Consider the following 24,864-nt stretch of genomic DNA (forward strand, 5'->3'; position numbering starts at 1 on the left):
CCAGGGTGCAATTCATCCCATGCTAATATAGAAGCAGAGCATCAAGTAGAACACTTAATTTTGCTCCCCTTGCTAACTGCAGTCCAGAGACAGTTTCTGCATCGATTTTTTTACTCATTTTATTTCACTGACTAAGTCAATGAAGAGAGTCAGGCACCCCTAGAGGTAAGTACATCTCACCTACCAGACATCTGGTATGGGAGGGCTAAATCACACTCAGAAGACATCTTTCTCTCTCCTGACTTCAGAGGTCGTCCTAAAGTGTTACTTCAATCTGGCAATTTGTACTTGGCTAGTACCAGTGAAATGAATCTCCCACTCACTTCCTTCATTAACAGAGGATCTCATACTCTTCCACTTCATTCAAAGCAGAGATGGTTGTTTTCACCCACCTTCTTGTCCGTTGTTCCAGTCCATGAAATAGAACTATACCTTCAGGATAAAAGAAGTTGAGGTTTCAGTCTTAGGCGTTTTCTCCCCTACAATGTCTCACTCACTAATGAGACCTGTTCTTTCTCGACACAAACTTCTCATTAACCACATCAATTACCTCGCTAACCACATCAATTACTTCCTAACAGCAGAGTCCTGTGTTTTGAAGGGGTCTCTGGTGCTTTAAAGTTTGACTTGTTTTGGTGTTTTTTTCAGAAGAAAAGCAAAACAATAGACAGTGAGTTTGTTTCAGAGCCTTAGCTTCACCTGCTAGGGATACAGAACAACTTGTTGTTCTGTATTTTGAGCCACCGTTGCTCTGTTTCATTTACATATACCCACCAACTCTACCAATATACACTCCCACTAAACTCTCAATCTCATCTTCTGCTTGTCATTGTGTCATTATATTTTTCACCATCCTCCATCCTGACTCCATGTCAGGCAAGTTCTGAATATAAAGTAGAAATAGGAGTTAGTCCTTGTGATAATTCTCTGTAGGTTTATTGTACTAGAATATGGAAAAAAAAAAAAATCCTTGCTGTCATTTTGATCACTTCTCTGCCAAGCAGGGAATGCTGTGAGAGCTACAAGAAAAACCTCGTGGTGATTAGAAGACCCACATCATTAGGTTACAAATAAATTACTATGCCTTAAAAAGATATTGAGCAGCATCTTAGTGGAACTTACAGTCTGTGTGGACACTTTTAACCTATGACAAATGTGAAGAAATTTGACTCAGATAAAATTAGTTGACTACCATTTGAAGTTACGTTGAACTATCTTGCTCTACCAGGAGTCTCAAACTGGACTGATGGCTTCTACAGATCATCTGACAAATAATGACTTGTTATGCCATTGTAACTGGACTTTACCTGTGAACTGAGAAAACTTATGTCAATTATGCTGGATTTGGACAGTATTTTATATCTGTATTCATCTCTCTGTTTAAGATCCTTTCCTAATAGCCATTATTACAGTATTTCAGTTGGTGGTATATGTTCATCTCCAGAACATTTCTAGAAAGTACGGGATCAACTTTTTCCATTTTGTACATGTAGCATCATTGAGATATAGTGAAAGTAAGCTGACATTAGACTGACAAAGCACAGACAGATATTTTCATAATAAAAGATTTTTTCTCATATTTCAAGTCAACAATTCCTCCTCTTACTGTGTGGGGAGAAAAATCTGTGATTATGGCTTTGTTCAGTAGTCTGTTGAAGTCAAAGAGCCTCCATTTAGCAGTTGCAGCAGCAAATTCAACTCTACATCCTGCTGCATTGGTAGGTAACACCGAATTTAGCCTCGGTGAGTTTTCAAGAACATAAATGAGGTTTGATGACTTAGTCCACATGGGTAGTTTCAGATACAGACTAGTGTATTTCTTCAAAACATGCACTGTAGTAGAGGGGTGTTTTCTAAGAAATAACCAGCTTATATTAAAATCATACAGAGAAAATATAAAAAATTATATTTTTGAAACAAACATTATAGTATATATATATATATACTATATATAGTATATATAGTATATATATATATAGTATATATAGTATATATATATAGTATAGTATATATATATACATTTTATTTGCTCTTAAAAAATCAATCAAAGTATCTCTTTTTTTTTATATTTTTTCATTGCAATTATTCTAATAGAAAGTGTTTTATACAGGTAATTTGTACTCGGTCTGAAGATTACAACAGCCAACAGGCTTTATGCAATGCCACAAGCGAGGGGCCTATCAGGCGAAATCCTGGGAACAACGATAAATCAAGGACCCCAAGGCTCCCATCCTCAGCTGATGTTGAATTTTGCCTGTCACTGACTCAGTATGAATCTGGATCCATGGATAAAATGGCCAATTACAGTTTCCGAAACACTCTGGAAGGTAACATTTCATTCCATTATGCCATTGCCATCTCTAAATTGATTCTCTCTAGGGCTAGAGTCTTTAAACTCTGGGTGGTTTGAACTGACTCCATGAAGAATAACTCAAAAAGAAAGAAAAAGTTATGCTTTCATCTGGAATAGCAACAGAAAGAACCACATTAAAGGCATTTGATAAGAAACTATAAACTATAGAATAGACCAGACATTAAATCGATCTGTTAGGAGATACTGTCTCCTGCTACAGTCAGCACCAGGCACAGCAAAAAAATACACCACTGCAGAAAAGGAGGTCATTTAATAATCTGCTTGTGCATAACCATGTACAACCATGGCCATATCAAAGGTTTGCCCTGGAATTCACAGTCTTCCAGGGACCAGGCTGGACAACAAGGGTGAAAGAGGATGCTGACAGTTGGCATGTTATATTTACATCCTTCCACTGTGAACTGCATAGCAGACTTCTCCCTAAACTCTGAGAAACAGGGATTATTATAAGTTAGCCCTCAAAACTGAACATTAGTATAATTTCCAAGATAATTTAGTTATCTTAATTATATCACTATGCAGCCTGTTTTGAATTTTCCTAATTTACTCGTAAACAGTTTTTTACTGAAAGAAATTCTCAGTTATCTGTCTACTAAATTCTTTTGAATCTGGTAAAATTGCTAATAAGCAAGGATAACATATTGTACATTTATAAATAAATATTTCTACAGCAACATATATCAGCTGAATCTAATATGATCTACTTTTGATGTCCCAGAGATTTTGACTTGCAAGGGACTCTATAAGGGCATAACAATGCAATATAGGAGTAGGAGTGAGGATAAGAAAAGTGCCATGAAGATGATCAGAGGGATGGAGCAACTCTCCTATGGAGACAGGTTCAGAGAGCTGAAATTGTTCAGCCTGGAGAAGTGAAGGCTTCAGGGAGAACTTATTGCAGCCTTCCAGTACCTTAAGGAGGCATATAAAAAGGAGGGAGAGGGATTTTTTATATAGGCAAATAATGAAAGGACAAGGGGCAATGGTTTTAAACTGAAAGAGTGAAGGTTTAGATTAGATGTTAGGAAGGAATTCTTTACTCAGAGAATGGTGAGGCACTGGAACAGGTTGCCCAGAGAAATTGTAGATGCCCCATCTCTGGAAGTGTTAAAGAGTAGGTTGGATGGGGCCCTGAGCAACTTGATCTAGTGGGTGGCATCCCTGTCCATGGCAGAGGGGTTGAAACAAGATGATCTTTAAGGTGCCTTCCAACCCCAACCATTCTGTAATTCTAAGAAAGCAAAGCTTTTGATACATCCAGTCTTAGTCATAATGTTGTGTGGAACACCACAAAGCTTTCGTGGGAAAAGTGAACCAATTTCTAAAATGGCCAGAAATTTGGAACTTGCCTGCTTCAGCCAAGGAAGAATCTAGACAATATTTGACTCCATCTCTGGACATAGCTGTGCTTTCTGTCTTTGAAAAGGGAAACAACATGAAATATGGGAAGAAAAAGGTGACATAGTTAAGTAGAGGTCCACCTACATTTTACTCCATAAAGTATGTGAACAAATGAAAAGAGTGGAGTAGAAGGAGTAGAGAAAAAGGAATTTAAGTAAATAAGTCATGAGATTCTGAGAATCTACCATCATATTACCGATATTGTAAGCAAAAGTAATGACACAGTCTGTGGGAGTTTTTTATTTTATTTTTTTAACCTGAATTATTTCAACACTCATCTTTACACCACAGGAACACAAACTTTTCTGTCAACTATCTTATTTAGCTAACTGAATAGGATACTGAACTGCCATTTGAAGTCAAGAATTCATAGCTAATGTTGAAAAAGATGGTGAAAAGTTTTAAAAAAAATTTTACTGCCAAAACCCCCTCATATTGTATTAGTTACTTTCTTACAAATGACCTGTTTAATTTTTTGTTGTGTACAGATGCCAAGCTCAAATTGACCACTTACATTTATTGTGTCAGGGCCCATTTCTGCATTACAGTATTCTTACAAACCTGTTAACACTTTATAGTTCCAGACATTTTGTTCCTTTTCTAAACAAAAAGCTTTTCAGTCCTTCTTTACTTACTTGCACAATTTTGTGCTGGTACACCTAAGGTCAAATTCTAATCTCTTTTAGATCCAAAGAAAATCCAAAGTAAGTCGTTTGACTTTATTAAAATTATTCTGGGTATGTGAAAGGTGATTGGAACCAAGCCAGCGGCTGTAATTTAGCAGTTCCTGATTTACACCAATGTTAGATTTACTCCTCAGTTTCAGCTCTGTAATGGAAAACACCTGTGTTCACATGGGAGATCCCCTTCTCGGCAAAACTTTATGCTCTTCCATTCTTCAGTGCACTGGAACAAAGACTAAAACTTTTATCTTTCAAAGTCGTAAGTTTCAGCATCGTTATGAGCAGATCACAACAACACAGGCTGAATCTCTGTTTGACTAACATAAAATGCTACTACAGACAGAAATTATGACACTGAAGAATTTATGTCACAACAGTCATAAACAGCAAAGGTCAGTGTTTTCAGTAAAACAACACCCCTATGAGGTCGAGCACATGAGTTGTCCTCTCACTCTGGGGCAGGCCAGATTCTGCGTTGAATGAAAAACAGATTAAAAACAGTTTGCACTTTGCTCCTGGAAGCAAATATTTTAAATAGGATTTGTTAATTCATGGCCCTAACTGGGGAACAGTGTTGGCTTCATTGGAAACGTCATGGATACAAGAGAACAGAAAATCAGCCTAGTTTAAAAGCATCAGGTAAGATCAGAAATGGAATAGCTAACTGCAAATTAAATAGTTTGGATTCTTTGTTCAGTTCAGTTTTGGCGTGACATCTTGAATGCTACTTCCTAAGACTAAGAGATGGCTGAAAAACTTAGAATTTCTTTTTCTTTATGAACAGATTCTACAGTTGAAACTAGTTTATTCATGGTAACTTCAAATGAAAATCAATGCCTTCTAAGTTTTGCACAAAGTGCAAAAGAACATTAAAAAATATTCTTCAACTCTACATCACTTTCATTATGCATGAATTAACTCATGACAAATGGTATCAAGCCAAGCCATGTCATAGCATTCCTTTGTCTGTCACAATTATGTATTGTTACTGCTATTCTGTCATGAAATAATGGAATAAAACATCAAACATTTCAAAATGTAATTTCATTCTAATAGGACATTTTCCTTTTTTTTTTTTTCTGAAATGAGAGATTTTGATCTGGAAATCTTTCCTCAGTATTTTCACAGTGATCCATACAGCTAATGAAGAAGGGTTTCTCAAAATGAAGTTTGCCAACAGAAAACTTCTAATTGAAAAAGTTTCTGTCTACAGCTCGAACCTCAAACTCTAGGTAAATTTATACTGCACACTGAGAAAGTGCTGTCAAGTTGCAAAGAGTCACTACTAGAGAACTAGAAAGACTATTCACCACAGACCACATTGAAACTCTACAGGAGTAATTTTAAGAAAAAAAAGTAGATCGTGACATGGTCTAAATTAGATAATCACAAACTTTCATTTACTCTAGTCCCCTAGATCAAATTCTATGGATCTTGTAGCTACCTCACTCTAGAGGGATTACAGTAATAACATTGCTTAAGAAAATATGTAGGATCTAACCCTGAAAAGTTTTCTGTGAATTTGCCAATGGTATGAAAAAATCCATGAGCATAAGCTAGAAGAACATTACTAACTTTAAAGATCTTCAAGGATACGGCCTTAAAATTCTCATATTTTCCCTCCTATTTTAAAGTAGATGCATTTACCTGACCTGAGCTTTTCTAAAATGCGAAAACTTTATTAAAGAACAAAATCATACCCAGGGAGAATGGGACTAAGTATATTATTCAGTTGGACTCGGATAGAGAAACATAGAATTTAGGTTGGAAAAGACCTTTAAGATCAATGAGTCCAACCATAAACCTAACATTGCCAAGTCCACCACTAAACGATAAAGTCATAGAATTGTTAAGACTGGAAACGACTTCTAAGATCACCAAGTCCAATGGTTAACCTGAAATTTTCACTATTAAACTGTATTCCCAAGTGCCATACCCACATGTTTTTTTAAAGACTTCCTGGGATGGTGTTTTTACTACTTCCCTGGACAGCCTGTTCCAATGCCAGACCACTGTTTTGTAGAGAAATGTTTCCTAAACTCTCATCAAAATCTCCTCTGAGGCAACTTGAGGTTGTTTCTTCTTGTCCTGTTGCTTGTAACCTGCAAGAAGAGACCAACTCTCACTTTGTTTCAACCTTCTTTCAGGTAGTTGTAGAGAGTGAGAAGTTCCTCCCTGAGCCTCCTTTTTTCCAGACAAACACCCCTAGCTCCCATGTTCAAACACCCATGTTCAGCTGCTATTGACCAGTACCTCAAGTTCCTTTTTCATTGGGCAGCTTTCCAGCTACTCTTCCCCAAGCCTGTAGCACTCATGCTGTCAACCAGCATTTTGCCTGGTTGCACCTCATACAATTGTCCTCAGCCCATCAATACAGCCTGCCCAGATTTCTCCGCAGAGCCTTCCTTGAGTCCAGAGAAGGACAACAAAGGTGGTGAAGGTCTGGAGACAAGTGTTATGAGGAGCAGCTGAGAGAGCTGGAAATGTTTAGAGGCTCGTGGGTGATCTTATCACTCTCTACATCTGAAAGAAGGTGGTAATTGGGTGGGGATCAGCCTCTTCTCCCAGGAAACTAGTGACAAGATGAGAAGACATAGTCTTAAGCTGCACCAGGGAAGGTTTAGGTTTGACATTAGGTGGAATTTCTTCACAGAAGGGGTGATTAAACATTGGAATGGGCTGCCAAGGGAGATGGTGGAGTCACCATCCCTGAAGGTGTTTGAGGAAAGACTGGACATGGCACTTAGTGAAATGATCTAGTTGACATGGTGATGTTAGGTCATAGATTGGACTTGACAACCTCAGAGGTCTTTTCCAACCTAATTGAGATTCCGTGTTTCTGTGATTCCTGCCCTCCAGGAGATGAACACTTCTGTCCAACTTGTTGTTGTCCGCAAACTGACTGAGGGTGCATTCAATCCCCTCAACATGCAATATACAAAGCAGAATTTGACCTTTAAAGTACCAACTCTCCTTACCACTGGCCTAGAAAGTCATACAAAACTAAAATTTATTTTGTAAGAAAAAAGTTTTGCAGTTAAGAAAACCACCTGCAAAACTGTTATGAATATCTAACTGATGTTAGGCATGCCATAGATGTTAAGTAGTTCCCCAAGATAATCAAAGGAGATAGGATTTTTGGAATAGTTCCTCTGTTTCTGTGGCACTGAATGGTGCCAATGCTCTCCAAGCTCTGCATACCTGCTAAGTGCAGTTACAGTGCTTCAACCAGTGGTTAATGAGCAACTGAGGAAAACACTACCTGCTTTCAACACATAAAGCTCTGCACTTGACTGTGCATGGAGTTCTGTGGTCTCTACTAGTAGATGGTAAAATCTACAGTTAATATAATTAAATACTCTATTAAAAGACATACACTTGACCTAATTGCATGTTCTGTGAGAACCTCCTATAAACCAACCTAAACTCTGTCAGGCAGCCTTAATTTTGAGTGGCATCATTAGCTTCCCCTATAGTAGAGTTTGGTCTCAATTCCCACCAAATTTAATTCAGCCTGGCCCAGTGAAGCTACTTCAAATCCACTGAATCACCGTTGCTGATTAACAGTGTTATAAGTAGGAGCAGAATGAGGTTTATGAACCCCCAAAACTGTGATTTTTCTCTTGTTGAAATCACTGGGGGAACTTCACTTCAGTGATGTATGCCCTGATAGCTATTTCTAATGCACCATAATTAAACAAGGGTTTAAAAGGATCTCTGAATGTTACAGCTTCCTATACTGGCCAGATGATTTAGTGGCTCACTGCAGTCTCCTCCATCCGTTACTCAGCCGCTCTCCCTCCTTTTTTTTGGTACTGTCACTGGTTCCCATCATATCCTTACATGAGATACTGTATTTTAATAGCCTGGAAAAAACCCCTGACATCCCACACTCCAAGGTAGTTTAATGACAGAATAGTGAGTGAAATCAGTTCACAGAAGGACTGAGGAGGTGCAGTTTATGCACGGGAGAGGAAGGCACAGCATGAGGCAAGACAGGTGGAGAGAGTTCCCCTATCTAGAGACAGGGAGTTCTTATTTCAGCTCACCTGCTTGTATATCTGTAGTCTCACATCTGCTATAGAGGTGATTTTACTGCAGCTACCTCATCAAAGTTTTCTGTATTCTGAAAAAGTAGTAAATTTTTCACATATGCATTTTAGGTGACTCCATCCCTTTTCAATAGTACGGCATCCTTCATAGCTGACTCTACCTAACTCTTTTAAAAAGAGCAAAGAATAAGATCCAAGTTAATAAAATACAGTGACACCACACTGCAGCCTTATTCCTGCTAACTTTACAATTTATATGGAGTTTTTGTAACAAGAGATCAGATATTAGAACTTCTCATGTACAGGGATAAATGTGACATCACCTTTGTCATGACTGGATGCACTCCAACTATCTGGGAGCCAGAGGGTGGGGTTGCTAAAGCTGTCCCAATTATAGAGATTTTGATTATTAAAATAAATTGCTTGTGTGCAGATGTTCCATGAAAAGCTAACCAGAGCCAAAATGAATATTTGGTGCTTTTTTATGAATTATTAGATCGTTTGCAATGCATTAAGAAATTTAAGAAGAATCCCAAATCTGATATAAAACATCTAGCCTTCTGCCTAGACCGTGAATAAAGTTTATCTTCCCTTAAACATATTTGTAATGTATTGGAATATAAGTGGAAGAATTGTTTCAGAATAATATACAGATATATTGTATTTTGTTAATATTCACAGAAATTTCCTAGTATTGCTAAATTGACTGATCCCAATGACCATGTGCTGTGGCCATCAGCAAAGAAAGTCAAAGTTGTTGTCATTGGTTTCTAGGAGTTCTGGACAGCCTGTCAATATAAATTGTTCTTCATAAGTAATATTTTATTTTGCTGATCCCCCTGATTTGATAGCTAGGTAACATAGCATTCACCATGATTCAAATTTCTGTGAGCCCTATTCTCTCTTTGAAAACTTCTGTCCTTTGCTCTTTATGTCACCCAGCAGGCTCTTCAATAATCCTGGTCCACATCCGATGTACTCAAAATCTGCAGTTATCTGTTTCTCTTTGTTTCCTACATCCAGATTCACTCCACCTTAAAAACCTACAATTTTCATAATAAGCCAACTTTACTTCCTCCAACTGTCCTAATTATGTTTTCAACTCTGTCTTCCTAATTATGGGAAGCAGAGGGGCAGGCATTGGTCTCTTCTCTGTGGTAACCAGTGACAGGACCCGAAGGAATGCCCTGAAGTTGTGTCAGAGGAGGTTTAGGTTGGATATTAGAAAGAGGTTTGTCACCCAGAGAATGGTTGGGTACTGGAACAGGCTCCCCAGGGAAGTGGTCACAGCACCAAACCTGATGGAGTGTTTGGATGATACTCTCAGGCACATGGTGTGACTCTTGGGGATGGTCCTGTTCAGGGCCAAGAGTTGAACTTGATGATCCTTGTGGGTCCCTTCCAACTCAGCATATTCTGTGATTCTGTGAATTTCTCAAAAGCTTTCTCATACTATTAGAATCAGAAATATGGATGGTTAGTATGGTATGCTGTTTTCTAGGTGCCATAGTTATGATCTGATTCTTATTATAAATATCAGTGATTTATGTCAGATGCTCTTCCCTTGTTTGAAAAAATTAACTAACAAGACAAAGCTCAGTGAGGGAATTTAGAGTGACAAATCATTTCACACAGAAGATCAGAGTCCTAGCTGGGTCTAAAACTCAGGTTTCCTTACTCATAAGGCAACTCTAGCCACATGTCAATTAATACTTTGTGTGACTCCAAGAAGAACAAGTGCAGAGCAAACCATTTGGTACTGTGAACCTGAATTCCACATTACACATGAGAGTTTTGAAAGGGAAGGGGTTCTTTCATAGTAGCTGTAGTTCAGTCCCCCAATAGTTGTCACATTTTAGATATCCTCCAAAAGGAATCCAGTTTTGTAAAGTCAGAAATTGCCTTATGATGTGAGTCACACCATGAAATAGAAGAACTGTTGGGAGATTCACTTCAAAAGCACTTTATAAATTCTCATTCTTAGTCCAAATAAGTAAATAAAGCAAGTGTTCAAGGTCTGTGAGGAGTTTCACAGAGATAAAAGCTAAGATCTTTCCTTTCCCTGCCTTGCATACCTGATAAACTGCAACAATATTGGAAAAACACTGAAGATCAACACAATGACCATATCGTTCACAGCCCTTTTTATTTGATTATTAAATTGTGAAGATGTCTTAATGTGACTCCACTACGCTTCCTCATCCTACGGCTTATGGAAATTGTGAGAGGAATACATCTTCAGGAATCAAATAAAAGAGATAGATCAGAGAGGTTTTGTGTCATGGTTTAAATAGCAGAACTAGCATTAGGTTTGGAAATAGATTGGGAAGACAACATATGTTTCTGCTCTTTCTCTCTGGGAAAATTCCAAAGAAGGATCAGATCGTTGAGTTGGCTTTTACCAGGAGTCCTTACAAGTGGGAAGGAAGCTTGGCTGTTGGGACACTGAGTGGAGCCACCAACATCAGAGCTGAGGAATGGACAGGCTACCAAGATAAAAACTAATGGAAAGACTCATCTTCCAGTATTTCCTCTTTGGGAGTTTGGGTCTTCTCAAAACCCATCTTTTAAGTTCCTCCAAAATAACAGCAATCCTGTAAGTAAGTCTGGCCTGGAAGTCTGACTATGAAAGATTATTGATTACTTACCAAATCCTCCTGTAAATGTTGGATTATAGTTTGTAGTGTGTTGGGTCCTATCAATAAAAGGACATAGTCATAGAGACAAACACTAATAAATAAACAAGTATATTGTGGGATAAAATAGCCTGCTTTATCTTAGCAACCTGTAAGTATAGAGATCCAAAATGAAAATAAAGTGAATAAATTTTCTCAACATAAATAAATGTATGCACCTAAATATCTATAGGGATTATGTTGCCTTTTAACATCCAGACAAAATGGACAAAGAAATTTAAAAATATAAAGCAATTTAGCAGTACATTTGCTGACATGCTGCATTAGCTACATGGCAGGAGTTTTAATTTAGCTTATTCTAATTTCATCTTTGCTATGCCTTTGAAATATATTAACACTCCTTTACATGTTTTCCTAAGATCTTGTCTAAAAAGTTGAATGTAAATGAAGGGAAAGTAGGTACTTTGATCTTCACTGTTACTGGAAAAAGAGTTATACGCATTGTCATATCAGCATATGATTTCCTCTTGAATCTACAGGCTTTGCTGATCCACAGACTGCAATATCAAACCCATCACAAAGTGGTTTGCATAATGCGCTTCACATCTACATGAATGGCTCCATGTCCCAAGTACAAGGCTCTGCAAATGATCCTATCTTTTTACTACACCACGCATTTGTTGACAGGTAGGTTTAATTCTTCTTAGTAAACCTAATTCATTTTGTGGGGTTTTTTTACAGTATGCTTTTCACAGGCATTTTAATGCTGCAAACATGTTACATGCCTTTACATGCACAGCATTTTCATGTAATATTGAGCTCTGCTATTATTTGAAAGCACATGTCATTCCTAATCTGACTGTAAGTTCACTGGATTAAATATAACTTGACAAATTGACAAATGCATTCAGCTTTTATTAACAAGGTAAAAATAGTTCTTCAATGATGTCATAATGATTAATATATATGGATGTGTATGTCAGGAAGTTTGGATCAAAAGTTAGTGACTCATTGAAATACAACTATAATCAGTTGGAGCAATTCCTTTACATTCTAAATGTCAGAGTTGTTTTAATTTCTATTCCATAAGGAAAATCCAAGCCTGCCGTTCATAAATGAAGAAGAAAAAATACATATTTAAGTGTGACAATCAAAACTGTGACTGCCTCTTGATGAAAGAGAAGAGTACAGCTGTGCAGAATGAAAGAAAGAAAACAGAAGGATATCATGCTTATTATATAAGAAAGAGTAGAGGAGCACAGTTTTGCAAGAAAATAGTGGAATTGCTACATTAAGGGCAGCATTCCAAGATTTAATAGTGACCTTAAAAATTTCTGTGCCACTATAATACATGTGAATGGCTTCAAAAAATTTAAACTGGACTGCATTTACTCCAAACTGTGATGAATAAAGAGCAATTAAAAAAAAAAAAAAGCTAAGCAAAGGACAGTAAAAGCTATACAAACAACACTTTCTGGAGCAGTTTATATTTTCTTATCAATCTTCTACTTTCTCCCCCTACACTGACTGTGACTTGACTACAACAACGTTTATGACAATAAAAACTATTTCGCTACTTTTGGGAGTTTTCCACAAATCTGTATGGTCAGAAACCTACTGACTGAGACTCTGCCTGCATGCAGGTGCTTACTGAGATGAAAATCAAAATACTTTCTTCATTTGGGTCACTAAGGCATGCAGCACAGAAGGGATGCAGATTACAACTTGCAGACATCATCTTGCACTGAAGTTCCTTAGTTTCAGGCAAAACTCTTATATAAAACTTTGTCTTATTTAACCAAAAACCTAGTAAGTGTAAAAAAGAAAAAAATTGAAGTCAGATTTTTCTCTTCATATATATTTAATATATAAAAGGAGAAGGGGAAATAATATAGTTTATATCTATATATAATAAAATATATAATATAATATATATATAATATAAATATATTGCACATACATTAGATATTTAATGAGCCAATGATTGCATTCTTCACACTTTAAACATCGAGAGATAGGGCACCAAGTCTTAGCAGGTCACTTAAATGGGTGACCTACCTGTTCTCTGCTCCTAATATGGTAGGGCACAATTAGTCTTCTGGAGGTGTCAGTTTTGAAACTCTTTTATGTGAAAAGCTTTTCCTCCTAACATTTTAAAAGTTAAACAGCCTAGCTCAGCTGTGATTTAGCATATTCATGCATTGACTGCTCAGCAGGATGGATGCATGAGGGTTTCAAGTGTGGTTACAAAGCTTACTCTGGTGATTGTAAATTAACTTTCCAATATCTAGGCTATTAAAAAAGGAATCAATTGAATATTTATAGAAAAGGTACACAGAAGAGAAAGAATTATGATGTGCCATATCGAAAGAATTGTTTTCCTTAGACACTGACACTTGTATAAGACCTACATATCTCTTAACTCCCACTCTTTGCAGGGCTTAAGTAACCACTTGGTCCTCATGCTGACCTCTCAGCATGAAATTTGACAGAGGAATTTCAACTGTAGTCATTATAAGTCCCCAGAAATATTTCTCATAAATGTAGTTGTTATCAATTTTAAAAGGCAAAATTATTTGCAAATGACAACCTCATTAAGTCGGACTAGTATTGAGGAAATAAATCACTGCAAAGGCACTGTGGGGGCAATACAGATATGCATGATGCAACCTCATCCCATCTGTGGCAGAAAGAACATTACCAGTGCTATGCAGCTGCTGTCTATATGGACTTTAGTACACACAGATGTAAACACTGAGAATAATGTTGCCTTTGACAGAAAAGTATTAGTATGATTCCGGTTACTTTGGTTACTTAGCAGCCTTATCCATGACAGATTAATCATGCTTTTAGTTATAATTAATAAGTAGGTGACTGATAGGTACATACAGTACATTTTTAAAAATGCTGTTCCTCTCCTACATAGACTTTAAATCAGAAGGGCTGAAAAGAAGTTATTTTCTGAGAGTCAAACAAGAATACAAAGAATAGTGGAAAGGGGAGAAACAGTATCCAGAGCAGCAGAAGCACATTTTATCAGCTTTTCTCATTTGGGTAGAATACTTTTGAGTTGATTGCTATTACTACATTGTGCCAATGGGCTTTTAATTGACTTTTAAATTATATCTTCTGACAAGGACAGCATCTTTTTCCATGTTCCTTGGTGAGAACATGGAGAGTTTTTACTGGCAAAGTGTGTAAAAAAACTGGACATCAACAACCACAGTTCTGCTGGGATTGCAAATGCAGGGAAGAACAGCTCTGTTTCAAGAAAAAAAGAATGGTCCAGCACTTTGAGCATCCATGTAGGATCCAAAAGAGGAATTCCCTCGCTCCACTGCAAATTCTTTGGGTGAAAGTGAGCATGGAATTTGCTGTCCCATGCTTTCATCCCCTGGAGATGTGTTTCCTTCCCATTGATTTGAATGACACTTTCGAGGAGCTATGGATCTGAGCTTCAGTTAACCCATCTGTATAGTGGGTGATATTAGATGCCTACACAAAAGGGATGCTGTCAGGGTAAATGCATTAATGACTGTGAAATGCTCAGTTACAACCATAATAGGAGTGATAGAACTAAGGCAATAGATCATAGGAACTGATTTTGCATGGAAACATATGGTACAGAGGAGGATAAACAAGTGTATACGGAGTCTGCTGACAGGTGTGAGCCAAATGTTAGGAGCTGCTCTCCAAACTGAGCAACAGTCAGCCTACCATCTGCTGTCCTTCAGCCTTTCCTGCCTGGGCCTGAGCACAAAAGGAGGGAATGATGGACAAAGCAGAGGCGAGGTTGAGATCGCTCAGGTGAAAAGAAAAGCATCGGCTTACAAACACTTCCCTTTTTTTTAGGTCATTCCCTCTCAGCGGTGCAGAAGTATGAAAGCACCCAGGCAACAGCTTTCTTAGCAATGATTAATCAGGCTCCTTGACATATCATTTGATAGCTAGAAGACCTAGGGAACAAATCTCTGTGCTTGGTAAAAACAGCTGACCACCCTGAAAATTATTAATTTTTGATTGAATGGTTGAAAAAAAAAAAAAAAAGATGCAACAAAATATACATTCAGCAAAAACAAGAGCTTTTTTAGCATTCTGAAGCATTTCTCTTAATTGCAAATCTCTTTACTATTCAGATATGCTTTACAGTCAGCACAAGGGAATAACAAGGGAGGAGTCAACCCACTCAAGCTGGAAGGAACAGCTGCACAGGCAGTGAAAGCAAGGGCCCACAGTCCCACTTGAGCTCATTGGGGTGTTTTCCATGCTCTGAAAAGGAACTCTTTCCTCTATGCTGAATCTTTCAGATCCTCTATCTCTACAGCCACATAGTATCTCCATCTGTTCTCCTTGCACTTCTGTCCTTTGAATGGTTTTTTTCACCTTCTCATTTGTTGTGTACTTCTACTCTTCTTGATTTCCACACTACATCTCAACAATTCCCCTCAGAAAAGCTAAATAGCAATGGGGAATATAAGTTGCCATACAACTTTATAGCTGCACAACAGCTAATGCAATAGGGCCTCAGTTCTCATCTCATTTCTAAGTTTTGCAGCATCAGGCAGGGTTTATTACAATAATGTGGATGACATCCAAAGGCCTTGGTTTTAGAACAAACCATTTAGCACTAATTTTCTGGAGAAACCCAATACTGTGTAGGATTTCATTCTCTTGCATCTCTAAAGTCTCTAAAGTCTAGTATTTGTTAGACCATTTGCACGTTGTACTACAGCTAGACCCAGATTGTCAGTACTAGCGATGCCGCCATTACAACAGCTGTTTTCTCCAGCTTTCATGAGTAACTGCACAGCTCAGAAAACTGCTACAACCATCATTGTTTTAACTCAATACTCTGCCCAGGTGTTCTTCTCTGTTCATGCCCTTCTACTGCTTCTTTGTTCTCTTCACATCAGGTCAACTGGTCTCTATTGTAAAGGTCCTTCACTGCTCATCCCCAAATCTTTTCTTCTTCATTGTAAGGAACTCACCCCTCCAAAACGTTCATTATACCAATCTCTATTGTAAATCTGTTTTGTATTCAGACAAGTCACTCCATGCTCCTCCTGGCTGGGCATTGTTCACCCTGTGCATCCACAAATTCAGTCACTGTTCTTCCTTTCAACACGACACTTGAAAAAAAGCTCAGATGCTAGTGAGCTGAAACATTCACTTTGTAGGTGGACTACTGCAGTCTCACTACATGGGTGCCTAGTCCTCCTCCTATCTGTTTGCATCTATCTGTTGTCCCTTGTCCTGTGTTTATGTCATATGCTCTGTCATTAAGGGACTGTCTCACTGTGCTGGTCTGTGTCTCAAACTGCGACAGGCACATGGCATATTCTTTGCCTCTGACCATGGTTCTTAGGTGTCAAAGCAACATGAGCAACAGGAGATGACAATTGCTTTATTTACAATTGTATGAAGTGGCAATGACAGGACACAGCTGGACATCCATACTCTGATCTTGTTACTTCAGTTACTGTTTTGCTTGCTATCACATGGTACTGATTTCTCGCATCAAAGAAACAAAATCTTCAGAAGTGGGAGGTGTGCATATGTATTTGCGTGTGTTTACATGCATTCTGCTAAAAGTAATCCAAGCCAAGGATAAGGTCACACACAGAATGAAGACACTCATTTACAGCCACTGACATACATGCATACTGCCAAGTAGGTGCAGAAGAAACTCTCCTACGCATCAGCTTCAGAGTCCAATGATAAAGCCAAAAATTCTGCCTAATCAAGGCAAATGTCTCTGTGCTATGCATTAACATCAGCTGCCATAGACTCATATGCAGAATGCTAAAATAAACCCTTCTGCTTCAGTGGCAGGCTGGAGCTGGGAGCTTAGGAAATGCCGGACTCTGGATTATCTGGGAATCTGACAATAAAATGCTCACGTTGCTTATCAGTGAAGTGCTAAACTGAAAAGCATGTATAGAGAAATCTGCTAAAAAATAAATTAGAACCCAAAATCTACACATCCTGATTTGCATATCACCAACACTCCATTCCCTAAGCCAACTTTATGGACACTTTCCGTCCCTGTGGACTCAATATGCTCACCACTCAATATGCCCACCACTCAATATATTCAGGCCAGTCCCTTCTTCCACTAAGGAAAAAAAAAAAAAGAAAAAGAAAGCATTCTGGCAATAGTAATTTTGTTGGAAAAATCACTTTAACAAGAGGAAATTTTATTTTTTCACCCCCATGAAATGTCAAAATAAAAGCTCCTTATTTTTACTCTGTTTTTGAAACAGCTCATTTTCTCTTAAATGTCATCTCAAGGTTTTTAAACCAAAAAATAGATGAGAAAAAACCAAGTTGTTCTATTGTTTTGAAATGTTGACAGGAAACAGGAACTTATTCTAGCAGTTAAAAACTATTTGCTTCAAGAATTTGGAACATTTGGAGAGAAGGCATTCAAAAAGAATCATCGGAAATTCTTGTAAGAAAACACTGTTTCCAGACTTGTTTAATATATAAAATAAGAATAATTCCTTATCCTGAACTGTCTCCTGTGGGAGACAACACAGATAATGCACGAGGCCAAGGAATTATTTTCTTCATTTGATGTACAAAAATGAGAGACACCAAAACATGTAAGTGAGGTGCTGAGATGGAGATTGTAATGTAATGAATTATCAGCAAATAATAAAGCAGTGTAAAAACTGCATAAACACTAAGTGTATGATTAATTTTATTCCTTGATAAGGTTCACCACAGCAAGGCTCACCACTTTTTGAGGTATGTTTGTAAAAAAATGATGACACAGTCTACAAGTCATCCTTTTTCTGGAGCTGAATGAATTATGGCTTGGAGCCACTTGAAATCTGTTGGACAAAGGCAGGTCAAGAGTTGCTATTACCAATATACCTCCTCCTACACTAACAGTAAATCCACAGGGCTTCTCCATCATGCCAGCTCAGGATTTTACAGTCTATGCCCAGCCTTGTATGCTCCCAAGTGCCTGTGTAAAAGCAGTATATGAGATGAAGTCATCTTCATAATTGTCCCTGGTACGAAGGCGAAACTCAGTCAAAGTCATCCCACTCAGTGAAAGCATGAGCATCACTGAGCTACTGCTATGCTAAGGGATGAGAAAGTAGAGCTTTTAAGAGCAAAGCCTCTGGGATTTTCTCCTGAACTAGAGACATTTTTGCACCATTTCCAGGACAGATCTGTGATGGTGGTATGTAGCAGGACAACTCCTAATGCTTCCAAACACTACTGTACCTCCTAAAAGCTTTTCATTTTGCTAATATATCATTTGATATTTCTCAACTGAGTGAAATATTATGGAGCTGGTGGGAGATACAGTCATTTCTTACTCAGGATATATATCCATAAAATTTAGGTTGACTTTTGGAATTAAACATCTAGATTATAAAGTGCTACTGCATAGGAAAAAAAAAGAACCATATTCATGGTATGACATGGTATGGAAGCAGTAGGATGGTATCAGTTGGTACTGTATGATTTTAGTGGGACTGTATGCATATGCCAAATGCATGTAAGATGGATAAAGAGGGGAAAAAAACCACTTCAGAAACAGACAGGGAAGGCAGCAGAAGGTCAAGGACAGAAGTGGGATAATTGTGCACAATACCCAAAGAAGTCCCCACAAACAATTTTGTCTGCAGGACTATGAATAGGCAGGAACACTGTGTGGTTTACCTAGGCTCCCCAGCCCCAGAGAGCAACCTTGTCCTCTGGCACCTGGGTGAATGAGGGCAGCAGCATTGGAGCTGATGACCTGCTCACACCTCAAGTACCTGTTAACATGCAGGTCTCTATCAGAGTCACAGCTAGTGGAGCTGCTGATTTATCCCTCTAAAGAAACATTGTCTAAGCTATACTCTTCTTGAACTACAATGCAGACATCTCCTACTGAGCCTCATTTACAGTCAGCAAGACTATAGTCAAGTAGTTCATAGAATCATAGAAGGGTTTGGATTGGAAGGGGCCTCAAAGATCATCTTGTTCCAATTCCCTGCCATGGGTAGGGATGCATCCCACTGCTGAGTAGTGGCCAGATAATACAAACATCTCTGCTGAGGAACCTTTTTGTCTTTTAATCGTATGGGTACACTCGAAATACTTCTTTCTATCTCTGTACAATACCTAGCATAGAGGGTTTGTTTAAACTAAAGTTCAGAAATTGCTATAATACAAATACCCATAACACATGTAATGCTTAAGGCATATGAGGGCATTACCCATTACTTGTATATGCAATAAGACTGAGCCTGGGAAAGTTATCTCCTCACCTCCAAAGCTCTTGGGGGAATTAATGAAATTTTTGCAATGCATCCTGGGTGGCAGTTGCCTCTTCTCCCTGGAAATATGCCTCTAGCATATTACATGGCTCTTCCTGGGAAGAGAGGTCTGATCAGCATGCACATCTACATCCCACCAGCAGGATCTGTGGCACAGCAGCAAGGTAGCCTTCCCTGAGGATTAACAAAATCACCTCATTACAGCAGCAGTTGTGCTAGTAGGCACTAGGTCACAGAAAGCAGCTCTTTTATCAGGAGAGGTATCAGAGTGTTTCATATGAGGGTGGGCCAGGAATGACTTTGGTCACAAGTTTTATTGGCACACATAAACTCCTACGAGTATGAGATACAGAGCAGATAAGTACCGAAGGAGTGGGAACTCGAGAATGTAAGTTTTTATAAAAGAAGTTTCTACATTTTTAAATTTTGTTTCCCCTTGGGGATGTCTGCAAATGTGCAGGAGGATACATGCTCCCTCTGTCACCCCAAGGTCTCTGTTGGCACTGAACCAGAGCTGCTAACATTTCCCTCCTAACCTCTCAAGATTTGCAGCAGGTTAACCAGAGCTACTCAGCTTGTTTGATGGAGCTGACTCACTCAAAGTGGGCTCAGTATGTAGGCAGAGTGAGTTCACATTTACTGCAAAATACCACATAAATATATCCATGGAAAGCAGAGTGTAAGTGGGAAGGTTGGGGTGTTGCTGAGATACACATCTCTCCAGTATCTCTCCCTCCCCTTTGATATCCCCGTGTCTGGGGCTGAAAGGAAAATCATACACCAAGATACTGAGTTGGACTCTAACATCTATTTCAGCAAGCCCGGACAGTTCCTGCTACTGCAATTGCAAAGCACCAAAAGGGATACAGGAACAGTCTTAAAGGGTCACAACACAGACCATATAACCTATACCATGGCTAGAGTGGTGGTCAGAAGCAAAAGCAAAGGACTATAGGTTTAGAGCATCTCTCCTCCAGTGGACAGAGAGGTATTGAACCTATATAGTACACTTGAGGCTGCACCTGCATCTAAAGTAACCTACATTCATTTAAATAAGTCCTCTGGATATTCATAGATAGACCATAGAGAATCAGAGAGAAGGAGAAATAAGGACAAGGATCAGTCTCGAGATAAATATTCTTCTTATCGATTAAGCATGCATAAAACATACATATAGCGCTGCTGCTCCACCTTGCTTTAGGGGAAAGAACAGAGAAAGGTTAAACAGACATCTTCTGTATTAGATGTGAAATACAGCAGTTGGCAATCTCACCTTCCATGTCATTATTCAGGCTAAATGTTTGTAATGACCCATTCTGCTCTTAAAAGTCAATAATATAGGAGGTTCAGTTCAAATAGTGCCATTTAAAATGCAGGGGTCCCATCAGTCTTATGGCAAGATTTTAGTTCAGCCAACACAATTACAGAATGGATCACTTTGAACACTTCATATTTTGCGAGCGATTAGTGGTTTTTAAAAGGAAAGGCTACACTGCCCTGAAACTTCACAAGAGCCGCATGGTTAATCTTCACCTATTCTCTTAATGCTGGAAGAGGAGAAATCTCCCCATGGCACAAAGACCAAAATGAGCTCTGATGTAGACAGCTAGCATTTCCTTCCTGCAACACTTCTGCGATAATAGCTGATATAATTGTTTAAATTTTAAAAAATCACAAGAAAACATGGTGTTTTTCTCACCCACATGCAGCTACCTCCTATTCAGCAAAAGAAATTATCATTTCACTAACATAGATGTGATTTGTATATTACATGCCCTTGTGAACCTCAATAATGACAATCTTAAATTCTCAAAATAATTGAATTACAGAGTACAGGAGTGGGCTCCATAGTGTCAGTTCAGCTACCTCCACAGTAGTCCATATTAATCTGATCATTATCCTTCTCTTCAGGGGAAACTAGTTATTAAACTTGGGAGCAGCTGGCATTTGTACTATCTCCTGCTTCAAGTGATGTTTTTCTGTTAGCTGCAAACCATGGCAAAAATGAACCTAAGAAATTTGACACAGGATATACATTCCAGCAAATGTTAACTTTTGTTTTTGATGCAGCATAGAGTTGCATTTTTATTTCCTTACTTACAAAGCACACAGTACACACCATCATGTCTCATCTATAACTTGGTTTTTTCAGTGTTGGGCAGTATTGGAGACCTACATCTGAATGAGAAACAAATATTTCTAGCCAAACATTGCTCTGGTTTGACAGCAAGGGGTGAAACAACACATGTGATGACAGCTATTTAAGGATAAAGAATTTCTCTCCTGCACCTAGGAAAAGCCATTGACAACTTTCATTGGTGTTAAACAAAGGCTGGCTTGGCTAAGAAAAGTGGTAGAGTTTGGAGCAGGTATCTGACAGAATAACAGCACAGCTAATTCTCGTTTAAACTCATTTCTTCCCAGCAGAGGGGCAGAATAAGCTTCCACAGGAATTACCTTGCTTTGCTAATGACTGGGTTATACTAAGGCACTACCTAGTTCCAAGCTAGAGAATACAGACATCCCTCTGCACAGATTCCTGTATCTTTTCCAACTCTCAGCTCTTGTCTTTAGTGTAATGCTTAGCTTATCCATTTTTTCCACCTTCAATAAAAATAAAGCTCTTTACATTGTAATCTAACAGCAACTGATCAAACATAAGTTGAGCTCAGCACTTGTTGTTTCATCCTACACAGTTTTATGAAAAGACAAAAACGATATTTCTGTGAGGCTCATTTACTGGGAAAGTAGGTTACAGGATTGCCCAGCTCGTTAGACTTTGTGGTAGGCATGAGAACTGTGCCCCAGACTTATATGCAACAGAGTTGAAGCCTCAAGTAGCTATATGAGTTTCCTGAGAAAGGTTAAGCTCTTTGCAACGCGACTAAAGGAAGTCAGGACAGCAAACAGAGAACAGAAATGCAGGACTTCAGCAACCCTCTCTGAGAGAGGAGCCGCATTTGGTCCTACATCACCAGCAGTGATCTCTGCTCAAGATTTTATCTGAATCCTCTGCAGGACTCTTGCTTGAACAGCTTCTTTTCTCAATAGAGGTTCGAGGAGCTGCTGACTTTCTTCATTCTAGAAGAGAAATCCTTGGAGTACTACATGATTATCGGAGAATGACTGGAAGATATATAGCCCTCTGCACTCAATGAGCATGCAGAGCAGCAATGAGAGATCCAACTGCATCTTCTCCAAATGGCTATGGATGCTCAAGTTGTTTGACATAAAAAGAAATAGTTTCAGATGGAAAGCCTTAAGACTGTTCTCTTCCCTTAATCCTATAGAGTTGAGAGTCCTTCATAGGTAAGAGGGAAAACTGCTCTAAATCACGTTGACAGAGGAAATATTAAAAATATCTCATAAATGGCGTGGAGCTCTGTCAGGGAAGTTTCGGTTCCAAAAGGAGAAATTCAGGAAAGGGTTCCTTAGGTTAAAGAAAGGGCCTTCACCCAGGGAGTGGTTGGGCACTGGAACAGGCTCCCCAGGGAGTGGTCACAGCACCAAGCCTAACAGAGTTCAAGAAGCATTTGGAGAAACGCTCTCAGGCACATGGTGTGATTCTTGGGGCTGTCCTGTGCTGGGCCAGGAGTTGGACTTGATGATCCTTGTGGCTCTCTTCCAACTCAGGATATTCTATGATTCTATGAACCAAGCAGCTGCAGTAACCTTGAGGCTTTCAACAAAGCAGGACACAGGCAAAGAGAGTGGTATTAATTGTCTCAGATGGGTTTGGCTGTGTGGGACTACAACTTTGGCAGCTCTGTCCCCCCTGTTTTCTTTGTCTGACAATTTCCAAGCATCCAGTTTGTGCAGTGAAAACAAAGGAGATGGAATGCTTGTAGTGAGATGGTGAAGCAGAGCAGTGTCAGGTGTCACATGGCTGCCCAACTCTCTTGGTATTTTGTAACGGGTGGGAAGGTGTCAGCATAGTGTACATTATTATGCCTCACTCAGAGAATGGTAATTTAGGAGACAACCTGCAGCCAACATCAATCTTGCTGAATAAGTAAAGCGCAACATGTCATCTACATGTTGCCTCTCAGTGTTGTAGGTGGTCTATTCCACTCTAGTCCACAGAAAAAAAACCACTTTTTATTCAGAAGATGAAGTAAATTGAAACAAAAAAGTAGGCCAGACCTTTCTTGAAAATGAATATTCATATTCAGAGGCATATGATTGACCTATCTGGGAATATATACTCCGAGAAAAAAATCCAAACCACAACATTATATGAGGGAACATGTCCACCAGGCTAAACATCCTTTTTTATGTTTTGTGCAAGCTTGTGTTTAAAGTGTTAGGGCTTGACAAATCTAGAAGCCCAAATATGGTATAGTTACCACAGCTCCATGTTCTTTGGTCCAGGCAGCAATGAGGTTGAGCATGTATTCCTGACAGGCATACATGGACACAATAGGTATATATATGGATATGCTAACATGTTTGACCGGATACACAGATCAACACAAGAAATGCAGCTCTCACACAAATCCCAATGGCACCAACAGCTTCATCCTCTTTACCTCTTTGGCTGGCCAGAATGAAAGCCTGTTACAGGAAAATATACGTACATATAGAGATATACACATAAAAAGTCTGGATTCCCCAGTAACTGGCCTTAGGTACCCAGTCGATCCATTAACTGGATCGCCTGATCTCCAGCTGCCTCACTCACAGGTAGACACACACATGTCTGCATAAAGAGGTCTGTCCAGTAGCTGGTCCAGGGACTGGCATAGAAGAAACTTGACAGAGGTAATGAAAGGGTCTGTGGAAGAGGCAATGTAGTCCAAGGATGCTTGCTGCATGCTGCAGCTTGGAATTGATAATGGTAGCCCCTGGATGTTCCACAGCAGCTGGGACTAGACACAGAGTAAGCACTGTAACAGGACAGTCCTCATCAGTGATTCCCCAGCAAGGGACACAGCCTCAGAGGTCTTGGATGGGTTTTCACAATAATTGAGGGCAGCATCTTAATTTTTAATCAGACACTTGCATTATGATGGTGTAATTTGTTTACAACCTGCCTTAGAGTCCCTGCAGTGTTTTTAGCCAACTTAAAACAAAAAGAAAAAAATACTGCAATATAACTGCGTACATTGGCAAACAGTACAGTGTCTTGACTTTACAACCTCAGCATCAGCAGCTCTTCCAGGACTGAAGCGCTGATGTTTCTCCCAAATGTTTGGGATGGGAATTACCTGAGGTGACTTTGCAATACAAGCTGACTACTGCCAACTTTTAAAGTGATGACTACTGTGTAATCGCAGTCCTTGGGCTGGCATTTCAGCTTTCCTCAGTTTGCTTCCTTTTCCTTTTCTTTCCAAATGCAAATACATGTTGCTTGCCAGATTTCTACAGAATGTCAGATCTCATGATACTGAAATAAATTGTATAAATGAACTTTAAGCAACAATGTTCTGTCTTTCT

The 24,864-nt window shown here is 38.9% G+C and overlaps 1 protein-coding gene across 1 annotated transcript in view; it reads left to right on the forward strand.

Annotated features, from left to right (window-relative positions):
- The window catches only part of TYR (tyrosinase), a 54,119-nt gene that overhangs the window by 8,476 nt on the left and 20,779 nt on the right, over positions 1-24,864 (forward strand). Inside the window, exons 2-3 of the mRNA XM_064641176.1 lie at positions 2,111-2,327; positions 11,686-11,833. Of these exons, the coding sequence (XP_064497246.1) occupies positions 2,111-2,327; positions 11,686-11,833 (365 nt within the window). The remainder of the gene's footprint in view (positions 1-2,110; positions 2,328-11,685; positions 11,834-24,864) is intronic.

Source organism: Pseudopipra pipra, chromosome 2, assembly GCF_036250125.1.
Source record: "Pseudopipra pipra isolate bDixPip1 chromosome 2, bDixPip1.hap1, whole genome shotgun sequence".
NCBI classification, from domain to species: domain Eukaryota; kingdom Metazoa; phylum Chordata; class Aves; order Passeriformes; family Pipridae; genus Pseudopipra; species Pseudopipra pipra.